This window comes from Amblyraja radiata, chromosome 4 (assembly GCF_010909765.2).
Source record: "Amblyraja radiata isolate CabotCenter1 chromosome 4, sAmbRad1.1.pri, whole genome shotgun sequence".
NCBI lineage: Eukaryota > Metazoa > Chordata > Chondrichthyes > Rajiformes > Rajidae > Amblyraja > Amblyraja radiata.
The window spans coordinates 104,502,756-104,517,873 of NC_045959.1; the positions used below are offsets into that span (position 1 = coordinate 104,502,756).

Genomic DNA, 15,118 nt, shown 5'->3' on the forward strand with positions numbered 1-15,118 from the left:
TTAACAATCCATTCGATGTGAAATAGTAATGGCCTCCGAACCTTACAATGGATTTAGACGCAAAGAACTGCAAATTATGGTAAATAATTCTACCAGCAGCAGCATAAAGTCCATCCATGGAGGTGTATCCAAAAATAAATAAATATGTAATTAACCAAAAATTTGGAATGGTAACCAAAAAGTCGATTTTTGAAAATATTGAAAAGGTGGTCAGGAAGAGAGAGGTTAGTTGGGAATTTTAAGAGCAAAAATAAAAATAAGACAATATATCTGTATTTAAAATTCCAGAATGTGCATTCATAAGCAGGGGCAACCATGTGTTTGGGAATTTAACATGAGATTGAAATCTTTGCTTTTGAGGTGTTCGGGGAAAAGACCAGCAAAGACAACAGTAATCAATAATTTGGCCATATGGAATTTAATTCAACCAACAGAGTTACATAACTTGTAACTTATGGATGGCAAAAAATTAGAGTTTGGACCTTAGGTGAAGTTCGTGGGCTTGGGAGATGCTGTTGAGGATCCTTTGATGAGTTGCCACAGTTCAGTTTGTTAATTAGTACACAATACTCCCGCAAGAGGAAGAGTGAATGTTCACGATGATGTACGGGGTGTCAATGAAATGCGATACTTTGTCCTGAATGATTGTATCTGTCTCCTGAAAAAAAAATTGTTGGAGATGAGGTCCTCCAAGCAAATTGAGAATATTCATTACATGTCTGATTTCAATTGTCGAGATGGTAGCAAAGCTCTGGGGAGTATGAAGGTGAATAATGCTAAAGAATACCAAGTGTCCGACCTGTTCTTGCAACCACAATTAATTTAGACTGGACTGCCATTTTGGTTAATGACAATCTCCCATTATATTGATGGTGGGAAATCTAGAGGTGACGATACTAATGAACGTTAAGGCTGGTTGATGAAACTCTCTCATGTTAAAAGTATTAATTCCCAGAACTCATTGAACATGTATGTTACTAGCCACTTACCACCTTAGGTCCATATAGTCTGAACTGAGAAGTTGCAAGATTATACAAACTAGACTTGTATTCCATGGAATTCTGAAGATAAATAGTTGATTTGATCAAACTATTCAAGATATCTGAGGAAACTGACAGAGATAAAAAGGAAAATAATCCCTCTGTTTGGGGAACTGTTAAAATTAGCATTAGATCTTCAAAACTCTTACCATTCTTGTCAGCTCTTCGTAAAATCTGAAATAAATCAGATACAAAAATGTGCAATCAGTGTCAAAGCCATAGTGAGTTATGTCTAACAGTAGGAACTCAATGTGAAAAAGTTGTCATCTAATAAAAGTACTGGAAATAATCCATATTTTCTGCAGATGGATCACTTTGGTTAGTCACTTGTTCTAACACAGATGCTTTTTGATTATCTTAGCATATTACAGAAATATGAACATGATATGTGCTGGACAAAGGTTCAACTAAGTTTGGAAATTTGACCCAAAATTACTTACGTTCATTCTGCATTACACTTCAAAACCAGCTTAGCCAATTGGAATTAATTGCTATGTCAAAAAAAGCCACCTAAGAAGTTACATTCTAATGGAGCTGTCCCACTGTACGAGCTAATTCAAGAGCTCTCCCGAGTTTAAAAAAAAAATCAAACTCGTGGTAAGCACGTAGAATGTACGTTGCGGGTACGTCGGAGCTCGGGGACGTCTCTTAGCGGCTCGTAACGCTAACGGCAAGTACTCGGGAAACGCGGTAAGCTCATGAAGACTCGTGAAGATTTTTCAACATGTTGAAGTATAGTCTGAACTGATTTTTCTACATGTTGAAAAATGTCCACGAGAGCCCCGAGTACCTAAGAGCGGCCATTACCGTAATTCTCCGAGTTCGAATCAGGGGAAACTCGGGAGAACTCTTGAATTAGCTCGTACAGTGGGACAGCCCCATAAGTATTCTTATCTCAAATTTAATTGAACAGTTGTTTTCCCAATAAATTGGCAACACATGTGCACACATTCTATTTGTAATTATAATTGAAAATACATAAAGTGTACAGGTCCACCACTGATATTCTGGCAGCTGATGGTCTGGCACCTACTTTAATCTGGACAAAATGACAAGAGCATTAAGTGTGGTGCATGCTCTTTTGGGATGTGTTCCTCTGTACTGAAAGAGTTAATTGTTTATTTCTTTGCTAATTATTAATTCTTTATTTAAGTTTTTAGCAGTCCATAGTGCTTTAGAGATACAGGAGGGGTATAATTAGTGGGTCAGAGTGTATTGTTGAATTATTATTACATGACCTCTGTTTGTCCGGTAAGACTCGAGAACCAAGGGTGCTGGAAAATCAATGGTGGACCTGCATGTCAATTAATCTGATATAAAATTCTGACAAAAAATAAAAAGTGCAGGAGTAACTCAGTGGATCGGGCAGCATCTCTGCAAGACATGAATAAGTGACATTTTGAGTCAGGACCCTACTACAGATTGATTGTAGTAGGGCAGAGAGATCTGGAAAAAAGGTGCGGCAAATGATGTGGTTACAGGTGAGGAGCCCCTACCTCTTTTCTTGCTTTCTCGCCCTATTATAATCAGTCTGAAGAAGGATCCTGACCCGAAGCATCCAGAGATGCTGTCGTTCCCACTGAGTTACTCGCACAATACATCACCTCAAACTTATTTGTTTGGATTAAACTCCATTTGCCATTATCCATTCAAAATCCATCCATCAATAACGTTGGATCTCTTGAACATACCAATTTATTATTCCTAAAGTCACATACTGGTTAAATTTAAGACTGCACAAATCATGTACAAAGCAAGAAATAATTTACTTCCGGGAAACATACAAAAACTGTTTATGGAAAGACAGGGTGGGTATAATTTGAGATGGGAAATTAATTTAAAAAAACTCAATGTCAGAACAACGCTTAAAAGTATGTGCATAGCAATCTGTGCGGTGAATTTGTGGAATGGTCTGGAACAGGAGATAAAACTTAGCACAAACATAATTCAGTTTAAAAAGATGTACAAAAACACTTTTTTTAAAAGGATATTGGGATGAGGATAGGTGATTTTGAGTGGGATATTTGTTATACTGATTGTATTGGGAAGGGTAATTATAGGGTGATGGGTTGTATATATGACTAAGAGATACTAGGTGTTTATTGCTGCTAAATTCGTATAAGATAATTATAAGCAGTTGAACAAGGGGTGGGAAATAAGAAGCTTTGACTTCTTCCTGCTCCTTTTCGGACACATACAATTCATTTATTTATAAATATTGTTTATGATACTTTATAAATATTCTTGTTTTGTTTTTTTGTATGCTGTTTCATACTTGCTTTTTATTTTTTATTCTGTTCGAAATAAAGAATTAAATAAAAGTTACAAATTGTCTATATTCTGTTGTATCTTTTGAAGAGTGCGGTCCTGACCTCCCATCTACCTCATTGGAGACCTTTGAACTATCTTTAATCAGACGTTATTAGACTTTATCTTGCACTAAATATTGTATCCTTTATTCATTATCTGTCCACTGATTGTAAACATGTATAATCTTTTCTTCGATTGGATAGTACACAACAAAATGCTTTTTTGTGAGATAGGACTTTCACCACACAAAGCCGTACTGACTATACTTAAAGTATATGCTTTTCTAAATGTGAGTAAATTCTGTCACTAAGAATCTTTTCCACTGATTTCCCTATTACCAATGTAATTTTTATTTGGAAAATAGAGTTGTTAAATTATGCTTTATTTATATAATACCCTTTGCAATCTATTGGCATTCAGCAGCTCTTGAAGTGTAATCACTGTTTGTAATTTAGCGAGATGGAACAGCCAAATGACAAAATCCACAATCAGCAATGATGTAACTGTCTGATAATTTTATTGATGTTGATTACTGGTTACTGAGCATTCACCAAGATATTGTAAAAGTATCACAATGCTTCGTTGATTAGGGCCACAAAAGACAAGAAAGGGCCATGGTTTAATGTTTTGTGCAAATTTGGGACATCGGCCGTGTAGTACTTGAGATAGTGAAACTACTGTCAAGGTTTGGTAACAATTATTAAACATTTCTATATTTTGTAGAAATTTAAAGTCTCTTAAAATAAACTTATATAATTAAAGAATAATATTAATTAAATCATAAAAACATAACCCAATAATAATTAAAAGTATTAAAATGAAATTAATGGGCAGAAATCCCCATTCAAACAAAGAAGACTCCAATTTTATTACAGCAACTAGAGCAAGTGGGACCCGTTGGGAGGTGGTGTGGGGGAGGGGGATGATGTGGGGGAGGGGGATGATGTGGGGGAGGGGGTGTGAGGGAGGGGGTGGGGGAGAGGGGGTGGTGTGGGGGAGAGGGGGTGGTGTGGGGGAGAGGGGGTGGTGTGGGGGAGGGGGGTGGTGTGGGGGCTCCACACAGAGGCTTTCCTGACTTCACACAGCGGCTTTCCAGACTCCCACACAGCGGCTTTCCCGACTCCACTCTTGCGGACTCAATCAGCACGGCTTGTTTACTCAGCCCCGCCTCTGGGACTTTATTCTCCAGCGGGTGCCGGAAGGGGCGTTACCTTCATGGTGATTACAGGCGAGAAGACCAATCTGCTGATCACACGATTTTTTAAACCTTCATAACTTTTCTCATATTTCACCGATCGGATACAAAACTTGGTGAGTTGGAGCATAGGAGAACGGTGAGTAAGGTGGCGAAAAAATCCTAGCGATATAGGGGGTAGCGTATTTACGCAAATGTGATTACCGGAAGTGGTCAAGAGGAGAGTTTTGGTAATAGTAGAGAAGATAGAGAAGGTGTATTTTCCAGAGAAGTAGTGTAAAATCCACTGTTGTGCTTGCTTATTACATTTGAAGCATCTGATTTTAGTTTAGTTTAGTTTAGAGATACAGCGCGGATACAGGCCCTTAGGCCCAATGAGTCTGCACCAACCAGCAATCCCCGCACACTGACACTATCCTACACCCACTAGGGACAATTTACATTTATACCAAGCCAATTAACCTACAAATCCGCACGTCTTTGGAGTGTGGAAGGAAACCAAAGATCTCGGAGAAACCCCACGCAGGTCACGGGGAGAACATACAAACTCCGTACAGAAAGCTCCTGTAATCAGGATCAAACCCGGGTCTCCGGTGCTGCAAGCGCAGTAAGGCAGCAACTCTAGCGCTGCGCCACCGTGCCGAGCTGGCAATGATTTCATAATCATATTCCATTGTGACATGAAAGATGGCTATTCAGCCTATTGAGTCCATGTCAGCTCTACGAGCAATTCCATAATTCTCGTTCACCCATTTTACTTGTCATCTTCCGTGACGATTCTCTTATCACTACTGGGCAATTTTGCGATAGCATACATTTGGCTTGTGAGAAGAAACTGGAGCATTCTGGGGAAACCCATGAGTTCACCGAGAGAACGTGCAAACTCCACACAGACTGCACTGTAGTTCAGGATTGAACCTGGATAGCTAGAGCTGTGAAGTTTCAGCACTACCTCGAGTGCCTCCATGCCATGGATGAAGCTGCATGACTAAGATGCAGCATCTGTCACTCGGCATATGCAGGAATTAAGGGGTCTGACTTTCCTGGCAAAAGGTATTTTGCAATTACTTGGCCTATTCTTCCATCTCCACTAACCACTCCTTTTGATGCTATTTTTCCATGCAACTACAGCATGAGAAGCATCACCTGTCCATTTACCCTTTCATTCTCCATAATCACAGATCTAAAAAGTCCTTTCACGTGGAGGTTTCATCAGGCAAACCTTGGTCTTTCTCCATCAGAGATATAACTCTTCTTTCCATCCCTCCCCCACCTTACAACTTGAGACTTTTTCCAGGTATTTATACTGCAACATTAACTTTGTTTCACTTTCCAAAACCGATGGCTGACCTGCTGAGTTTTCCAAAGTTTTCCAACGTTTTCTGTTTTTATGTCAGATTTGCAGCATCTGCAGTATTAAAAATATATGTCATCATCTTCGCTTGTACTGATGAAAGACGATGACTCTCAAATGTTGACTCTGTTAGTCTCTCCACAAATGCTTCCTGTCTAACAGAATATTTCCCAATTACCAGTATCTGCAGAAGTTTAATGTCAGTTGATACAACGATCTAGGTAAAGGTGTGGACCAGGGGTGGGGAATGCCGCATTAAGTTAGCTGTAATCTAATAAGGCCGCATCCAAGAAACTTCAATTAGATATGCTTCAAAATGTACATTATTTTGTAAAAATCTAACTACTATTTACTAGCTTCAAGAAAATGAAAACATTTTGTTAATTCTAAAGTTAACTAATCTTTTAATGACGTTGTTGTGAATGCTTTTTGTGGGAAAGTATTTGAATGTTTGGTTGAAACATGGAGGTACGCAGTTTCAGCTGATCTTCTAGATGGGTAACCATCATTTGTGACCTTAAGGCCATCTTGATTTGGGTTAAGTAGGAGAATGTAGATTCGCAGCAATACGTAGTTAAAAAGCACGTATTTTGTTGAATCTTCTTTTACTCTTTGGTATTTTAAATACGTTCATTTTAAGATTAAAATTAAAATAATAAAAAATGAACAAAAACATTTAAATAAAAATAAAAGGATTTGGATTCATTCAAAAGGCCGCACTTAATGGCCAGGAAGGCCGCAGGTTCCCCACCCCTGCTGTAGACTGAGCAAATCACTTGCTTGCGTACGCAAGAGCATCTGTTCCTTCGAGGCTCTCTAAAGCAAATACCCGGGAGCATTTTAACAGTGTAGAAAGGAACTGCAGATGTTGCTTTAAACCGAAGATAGACACAAAATGCTGGAGTACCTTAGCGGGCCAGGCTGCATCTCTGGAGAAAAGGAATGGGTGACAATAGACAATAAGTGCAGGAGTAGGTCATTTGGCCCTTCGAGCCAGTACCGCCATTCAATGTGATCATGGCTGATCATCCCCAATCAGTACCCCATTACTGCCTTCTCCCCTGACTCCGCTATTTTTAAGAGCCCTATCTAGCTCTCTCTTGAAAGCATCCAGAGAACCTGCCTCCACCGTCCTCTGAGGCAGAGAATTCCACACACTCACCACTCTCTGTGAGAAAAAGTGTTTCCTCGTCTCCGTTCTAAATGGCTTACTCCTTATTCATAAACTGGGGTCCCTGGTTCTGGACTACCCCAACATCGGGAACATGTTTCCTGCCTCTAGCGTGTCCAAACCCTTAACAATTTTACATGTTTCAATGAGATGCCCTCTCATCCTTCTAAACTCCAGAGTGTACAAGCCCAGCTGCTCCATTCTCTCAGCATATGACAGTCCCGCCATCCCGGGAATTAACCTTGTAAACCTACGCTGCTCTCCCTCAATAGCAAGAATGTCCTTCCTCAAATTAGGGGACCAAAACTGCACACAATACTCCAGGTGTGGTCTCACTAGGGCTCTGTACAACTGCAGAAGGGTCAACTGCAGAAGACGTTTTGGGTCGGGTTACTCCAGCGTTTTTAGTCTATCAGCAATTTAACAGTGGTCGCAGTCATCATTGCTGCCTAAACACGTATTTAAACCGTGCAAAAGTTGAATCCAGCTTTCCTTATATCTCAGAGCATGATATTTTGGATCGATTAAGCAGTTCTTCTCTACTCTACCCATATCCTCGATTACCAAGTAAAATTAGATTATCAACAAACCGCCTCGGAGAAGAACATAATTTCTGAATAGAGAGCTCCTAAAATTCCTTGGCAAAATGTTTTCACCCGCCGTTACAGTTGTTTTCCCTAAGGACGAAAGGGAACAAATGGGAATCTTATACGAATGGGAGCAAATCCTATTTGTATGGGAGCCGAGATATTCACGCTGATTAGGTCTTAGCTTTGAAAATAAATGTTACCTATTTATAACTCTAGAAATATAGTGTTAATGTCTATGAATGTTTAAATTCAAAGTTTTGTATTAGGCTGTTTAATTTGCATCTTTAAGTGAGTGGGACCAGGTCACCTTTCCTTTGAGTTCAAATAGATCCAGTGACTGTGAAGCGGGAGGGAACGACAAAGGTTAGTAAATAATTTGAAGTTGATGTTCTTTCAAATTATTTACCAACCTTTGTCGTTGCCTCCCGCTTCACAGTCACTGTTGTTCTTTCAACCTCTTGATTTAAAAAAAAAAAATCGCTGTCACATTAACATTGGGGTAGATTGCAATTTGCGTAGAACTGATTGCAAGTACAATTAGTTTGAAACATAGAAACATAGAAAATAGGTGCAGGAGTAGGCCATTCGGCCCTTCGAGCCTGCACCTCCACTCAATATGATCATGGCTGATCATCCAACTCAGTATCCTGTACTTGCCTTCTCTCCATACCCCCCTGATCCCTTTAGCCACAAGGGCCACATCTAACTCCCTCTTAAATATAGCCAATGAACTGGCCTCAACTACCTTCTGTGGCAGAGAGTTCCAGAGATTCACCACTCTGTGTGAAAAATGTTTTACTCATCTCGGTCCTAAAGGATTTCCCCTTTCTCCTTAAACTGTGACCCCTTGTCCTGGACTTCCCCAACATCGGGAACAATCTTCCTGCATCTAGCCTGTCCAACCCCTTAAGAATTTTGAAGAGGTGTCCCGACCCCAAACGTCGCCTGCCCGTGTTCTCCAGAGATGCTGTCTGACTCGCGGAGTTATTCCAGCACTTTTGAGTTCTATGCAAGATTCCAGCATCTGCAGTTCCTTGTGTCACATTCACATTGATGCTGCAGCAGATGCAATTAACTCTCCAAATGTTTGACTGAAAAAATATATGTTCAAATGTGGCAGCAATGGCAATATTTTGCTGAACATTTCCATTTATTCATTATTCTCGGCAATTAAAAACAATATGCTTTAAGTAATTCTTCATCGTCCAAACTCCGCGATTTCTAATTAAGACCATTAATAGGTTGTTTTTTTTCCCCACTGAAAACTACAAATCTCAATTTCTCATCTCGTTTCCCCGCACGTCGCTAAACCGTTCTAAGTGTATTGTTGCAACAATGCACGTTTGATATACGTAGTTCTAAACAAGAGCAAGTACATTAATTGCTTGTGTTACAGCTGTTAACTCAGCCCAGCTCTCAACAATCGTGTTCGGTTGATGATATTTGGAAGAATTTTGGTTAATACTCACGTCCAGGAAAATAGACATGCCTTTCTTCAGTTGGAGCGGCGATGTGGCATCACAATCTGACGCTTCTGTTGAAAAAGGGTGTGTCTCCGGGCAAGCCATGGTTTGATAGATTAATTATTAAGAAGAAAAACAAACTTGATGACTTTTGTTCTTCTGAATTGAGAGCGAATGAAATATTAAGAAATGCAGCACAGGTCTGCGCAGATGTCTTTCCCGAGAGCTATCTCTCAGCGATCTGTCGCTGCTTTGACTTATGTTTTGATTTGAGCAGCTTGCGCTGTTTCAGTAGCGGGGCTGTGCGGTCACACGCACAACACACACTCACACACTCATTCACAAGTCGAAGCCCTGCAGAGAGATGCATGCCTACGCGCTCAATCTCCGACAAATCTCAGCACAGATACTGCCGGCTTCACGCAGCCTCCGCTGACAAACACCGTGGAAATGACTGGGGTCTTTATTCCCAAACACCACATCTACTACTGGATATAGACATAAAATGCTGGAGTAACTCAGCGGACCAGGCAGCATCTCTGGCGATAAAGGAATAGGTGACGTTTCGGGTCGAAACCCTTTTTTCAGACTGGACTGGATATCTGTGTTCCGTTCATTGCTGCCTTTTCCCTCCATCCACGCCTCCTGTCTTTCTTCATCTCACGATTCATTCCCCCATTAATTTGATCTTTCGCTTTATTTGTTTTAATTTGATTTGCTTCTTCTTATTCCTTGTTGTTGTTCCTGCTATTTTATCTCCCATATGTCCATCTTCCTAACGTTGAAGTAATTGACATTGAAAATCTGAAGTGTCCAATTCATAGTCCAATTACTTGTTTGACAACATCTTCCAATGTTTAAAATGCCATCCTTGAGATAAAATACGAATGTAACACATGACCAGACCCAAAAAACATCATTAGTTGCATTTGAAAGTTCAAATATTTTGAATATTCATTTTTGCAATGTCTCTAAATCTGCGAATAAAACTGTAAATGCACAATAACGAGATTCTAAGTGAAATTACATTCGTGAAGAATGAAGATTAAACAGAAAGGGCCCTAACACCTAGTTGCACATTCAACAAGTGAAGCCATAAAAGCACATTGCCAAGTCTTAGCAAATGGAATCATTCCAATTCTTTCCATGGAATATTTTCTGAGTGATGATTCCCAGTTTTTCATTTCAACATATTTCAATCTTTAAAATCAATTTGGTGGTAGTTACTATTCTCATGCGATGAAACATCACAAACCAGTGACTAGTGGAGTTCCGCAAGGGTCGGTGCTGGGGCTGCTTTACTTCACGTTGTATATTAATTAAAGGGATTTAAGGTTTTGTGGCCAAATTTGCAGACTATGCTAAGGTAGATGGAGGGGTAGGCAGTATAGATGAAGTAAGGACTCTGCAGGAGGACTTGGACAGGTTAGGAGAGTGGGCAGTAAAGTGGCAGATTAAATTCAGCATAGCAAACTGCAGAGTCATGCATTTTCGTAATAAGAATAAAGGTGTAGATTATTTTTTAAATGGTGGGAGAATCCAGAAATCGAAGGTGCAAAGGAACTTGGGAGTGCTGGTGCAGGACTCCCAAAAAGTTAATTTGCAAGCTGAATTGGTAGTAAGGAAGGCAAATTCAATGCTAGCATATATCAAGCAGACTGGAATACAAAAACAGAGATGTAATGCTGAGGTTCTATAAGGCGTTGGTCTGGCCGCATTTGGAGTACTGTAAGCAAATTTGAATAGGTTAAGGTAAGGGGTATTGAAAGGCTAGATGCTGAGCATGTTTCCCCTCATTGAGGGTATCTAGGAAGCATGTGCTGCCTCTGGAGAGGGTCCAGAGGAGGTTTACAAGAATGATTCCAGGAATGAGTGGTTCAGCATATGATGAGTGTCTAACAGCACTAGGCCTCTACTCACTGGAGTTTAGAAGGTATCTAGAACTAGGATAATCTGCCCCTTCAGGGAGAGACGAGGAGAATTTTCTTCTTAGAAGGTAGTGAATCTTTGGCATTCTCTCTCCTGAGAAATCTATGACAGAATTGTTGAATATACTGAATATCCTGAGTTAGAAAGCTTTTTCGGCAGTAGGCAGGAAAGTGGAGATAAGGCCAACAACAGATTATGCATGATCTCAGTGAACGTTGGAGCAGGCCAAGGGAACATATGGCCTCATTCAACCCTCATTGCTTGTGTTTAGAAATTTGCCTGTCAGTATATGTACCCTAGAAAATCAGTTGAACATAAAGCCAATATGAAGATAAGGAAATGGAACCTGAACAAAATATGAAAAAGGAACTAATTTTGATTTGAGCGTTGATAACTGTTTATTAGGTCTTTCTTAAACTATTGTAACAGGAATTCAATTTGTGCTTAATATGAATGCCTAGGCTTGATGTTCTGCAATCTTTCACAACATTTTGGGGATTTTTTAAATGGTAAAAGCTGTTGAAAAAAATGGCAGAACCTTGTGAAAATATTCAGCGGCCTCATGTTTTGGATGTCCTTATTTCCAATGAGAGGATTTGTTGAGTATGTACCCCATCTATCTCTTTAACCACTAGATCCTGGTTTCACAAGTTATATGAGTAGAATTAGGCCACTCGGCCCATCGAGTCTCAATCATGGCTGATCTCAGCCTCCTAATCCAATTTCCTGCCTTCTCCCCATAACTCTTGACACCCGTTCTAATCAAGAATTTGTCTATCTCTGCCTTAAAAATATCCACTGACTTGGCCCTCACAGCTCTGTGTGACAATGAGCTCCACAGATTAACTACCCTCTGACTAAAGAAGTTCCTCCTCACCTCCCTTCTAAAAGAGCGCCCTTTAATTCTGAGGCTATGACATCTGGCCCTAGACTCTTCCACCAGTGGAAACATCCTTTCCACATCCACTCTATCTATGCCTTTCATTATTCTGTAAGTTTCAATGTGGTCCCCCTCAACCTTCTAAACTCCAGTGAGTAGAGGCCTAGTGCTGTCAAACGCTCATCATATGTTAACCCACTCATTCCTAGAATCATTCTTGTATACCTCCTCTGGACCCTCTCCAGAGGCAGCACATGCTTCCTAGATACCCCAATGAGGGGAAATGCTCAGCATCTAGCCTTTCAATACCCCTTACCTTACGTGTTCAATAAGATTAACTCCCATTCTATTAAATTACTCAGTATAGACACAACCTATTCTCATTAAATGACCCCCAGTGTCCTGGAGTTGATCCAACAAAGCTTCTTAGAACTGCTTCTAATGCAAATATATTTCTCATTAAATAAGACCAAATCTATCTTGGTGTGGCCTCATCAGTATCATGTACATATGAAATAAACCATCACTATTTTAATTACTTGAATGCAAATTCTATTATCTTTTTCAAAATCAAGTCAGAATCTTTGTTTCCCAGGTGAAAAGGTCAAATACTTGAGGGCATAGTTTTAAAGTTAGGGGGAGGGGGGTGTTTAAAGGAGAGAAACTGGAGAGATTTTGTACACAGAGTGTAATGGGGCTGTAATGCACTACGATACGATGCGATACGATAAAACTTTATTCATCCCCGGAGGGCAATTGGTTTAACAACAGTCACAACACACAACAAGGTATACGAAAACTTGAAATGAAAAGTGAAAACAAAGAGAAAAAGACAAGCGACTGTTGGCTGGCTGCCATGTGCACAGACCCTTTTCCGGAACGAACAAATGAACAAATATACAAACAAATGCAGGCTGGGTAGAAGATTCTAAAACTAGTCCCCTCTCTCCACCAGGTCCGCTTTTGTTCTCCCATTGTCCCTCACTGCGGTCCCCACACGGCGATCCCCCCACCAGGGGTGATGATGGTGCACAATACAACACCAAGACAATAGGAATAGGCAGGAAATAGTGGAATGTAGATCACTTTGTGATAAACATATTTTAAGTCTATTTGTTGGACTATGTCAAATTACTACTTTTACAAATATCAAGAAATATGTTTGAAAGCAAATTATTGTTTTTAATAATCAAGGAATGGAAGGATATAGATCACATACAGCCAGATTAGATTAGTTTATCTTGGTATCGTGTTTGACATAGGCATCATGGGCGGAAGGACCTCTTCCTGTACTATACTTTTCCATGTCCTATGTTCTAGTTTTGCCTGAAGTGGAAGCAATACCTCTTGAAATGTATTTAGAAGGCTCATGTTAAATATCTTGTTATTATTAGAGTAGAAATCAAGATGAATACAGAGAGTGATGGGGAGAACTGAAAAGAAATAAGGAAAAGTAAAAGAACACCTGAAGAAAACAAACATGAGTGAATAGGAATGATGATCTTGAGGTGAGCAAGCACTGGGAGAAATATTGAACGCCTTCCAGGTGATTTTTCATGTCATAGTAAAAGAAGAGAGAGCAATGTGATTGGATTTTAAAAATCCATATGAAAGTAACACCAGAGTCTGGAATATTGTAAATGACACACATGGAAAAAATAAATACGGGAGAGAAATGCATGTACAACTGATGGACCGCATAGCATGTCTTTGGCCCAGTGGAAATTTTCATTGAAAATAATTCAGCACAAAATTAATTGAGACTTAGAAATATTTGTGTTAATAAGCTAATTCTTGTACTAACTGATTAAATATGTCATGCATTATTAGTTTTTTAGAGTTCTTTCAGGAATGAAATGAACAGGTTTGTGTAATTGATGACAATCAAAAAAAAACCCTGTATATGCTAGCAATGCAAAATGTAAACAGAAAATGCTGGAAACACTCAGCAGCACCGATGGAAAGAGTGTGTGTAGGTGTGTGTGCGTGTCTTGCAGGTACTCCCCAGTTTATGACAGGTTTCCAGTGCTGAGAATAATTAGTAAACAGAACAGTTCGTAAATCATAAATGCAGTAGCAAACTGAGTTCTGATGCGGCAGAAGATGCCTGCAACCTCGCAGCAGCCGGTACACCCATCCCCTCAGTCGCAATCGTTCATTCGTTGGTTTGGGCTGTTCCTAAATCGGATGTTCATAAGTTGGAAAGACCTGCATTAATTGCAGAACAGTGAGACATACTCAACATGCCAGAGAGAACAAGGATAATTGCTCTGGCAAGAGCGAATGGTACTGGTGTGATATTGCATAATTTGGGGGTGGGGGTGGGGGGGGGGGAATAGGTTGCAGATAATGGTGTTCTCATTCACGTTTTGTTCTTGTCCTCTTAGCTGGTGGAGATCATCGATTTTATGGGTGAACAAAAGGATGCAGAAGTAGAACGGAGATGAGGAAACACTTTTTCACACAGAGAGTTGTGAGTCTGTGGAATTCTTTGCCTCAGAGGCCGGTTCTCTGGATACTTTCAAGAGAGAGCTAGATAGTGCTCTTAAAGATAGCGGAGTTAGGGGATATGGGAAGAAAGCAGGAACGGGGTACTGATTGTACACATTGAATGGGGTACACATTGAATGGCGGTGCTGGCTCGAAGGGTCGAATGGCCCACTCCTGCACCTATTGTCTATTGTCTATAATGTACTCAACCCCTCACACCTGCCTACAGTTCAGCAAAATCATGGCTGCTTTAAGAAAAATCAGCTGCATTCTCTTGTCTAAACCCCTTATTCCTTGACTCCTTTAATATCCAAAAATCTATCATTCCTGGTCTTCTACATTTCTCATTGACTGAGTCCATGCATGCACAAAGCAAAATCTGGAAACATTCTAGGATGAGCTGATAAGTGGACACATAAGCCAGACCCTCACCACTTAGCTTAATCGTTGTCAATTTCCTGACCATTATCATCATGTTGGACACCATTGACAGAATCTCAGTTGGATGAGCCACATAAATACCGTGGCTACCACAGCAGATCAGAGGCTGGGTATCCTGTGATAAATTATTCACCAACTGACAGCCCAAAGCCATTGTACCATCCATGAGCTAAAGTCAAAATCTGTGACAGAATACTCTTCAGTTGCCTGAATGAATGCCTCTCCAATAATACTCAAGCGGGTTGACTACATCCA

General features: G+C 40.1%; 1 protein-coding gene across 2 annotated transcripts in view; it reads right to left on the reverse strand.

The window, feature by feature from the left end:
• necab1 (N-terminal EF-hand calcium binding protein 1) overlaps positions 1-9,507 on the reverse strand; it is a 95,112-nt gene extending 85,605 nt beyond the window's left edge. The window contains exons 1-2 of one of the 2 annotated variants that reach the window (XM_033020157.1): positions 9,130-9,507; positions 1,190-1,214 (exon numbers count right to left, since the gene is read on the reverse strand). In XM_033020157.1, the coding sequence (XP_032876048.1) occupies positions 1,190-1,214; positions 9,130-9,228 (124 nt within the window). In that variant the 5' untranslated portion in view covers positions 9,229-9,507. The remainder of the gene's footprint in view (positions 1-1,189; positions 1,215-9,129) is intronic. The other variant, XM_033020158.1, reaches the window with a different exon arrangement.
• Between the last annotated feature and the right edge of the window lie 5,611 nt (positions 9,508-15,118).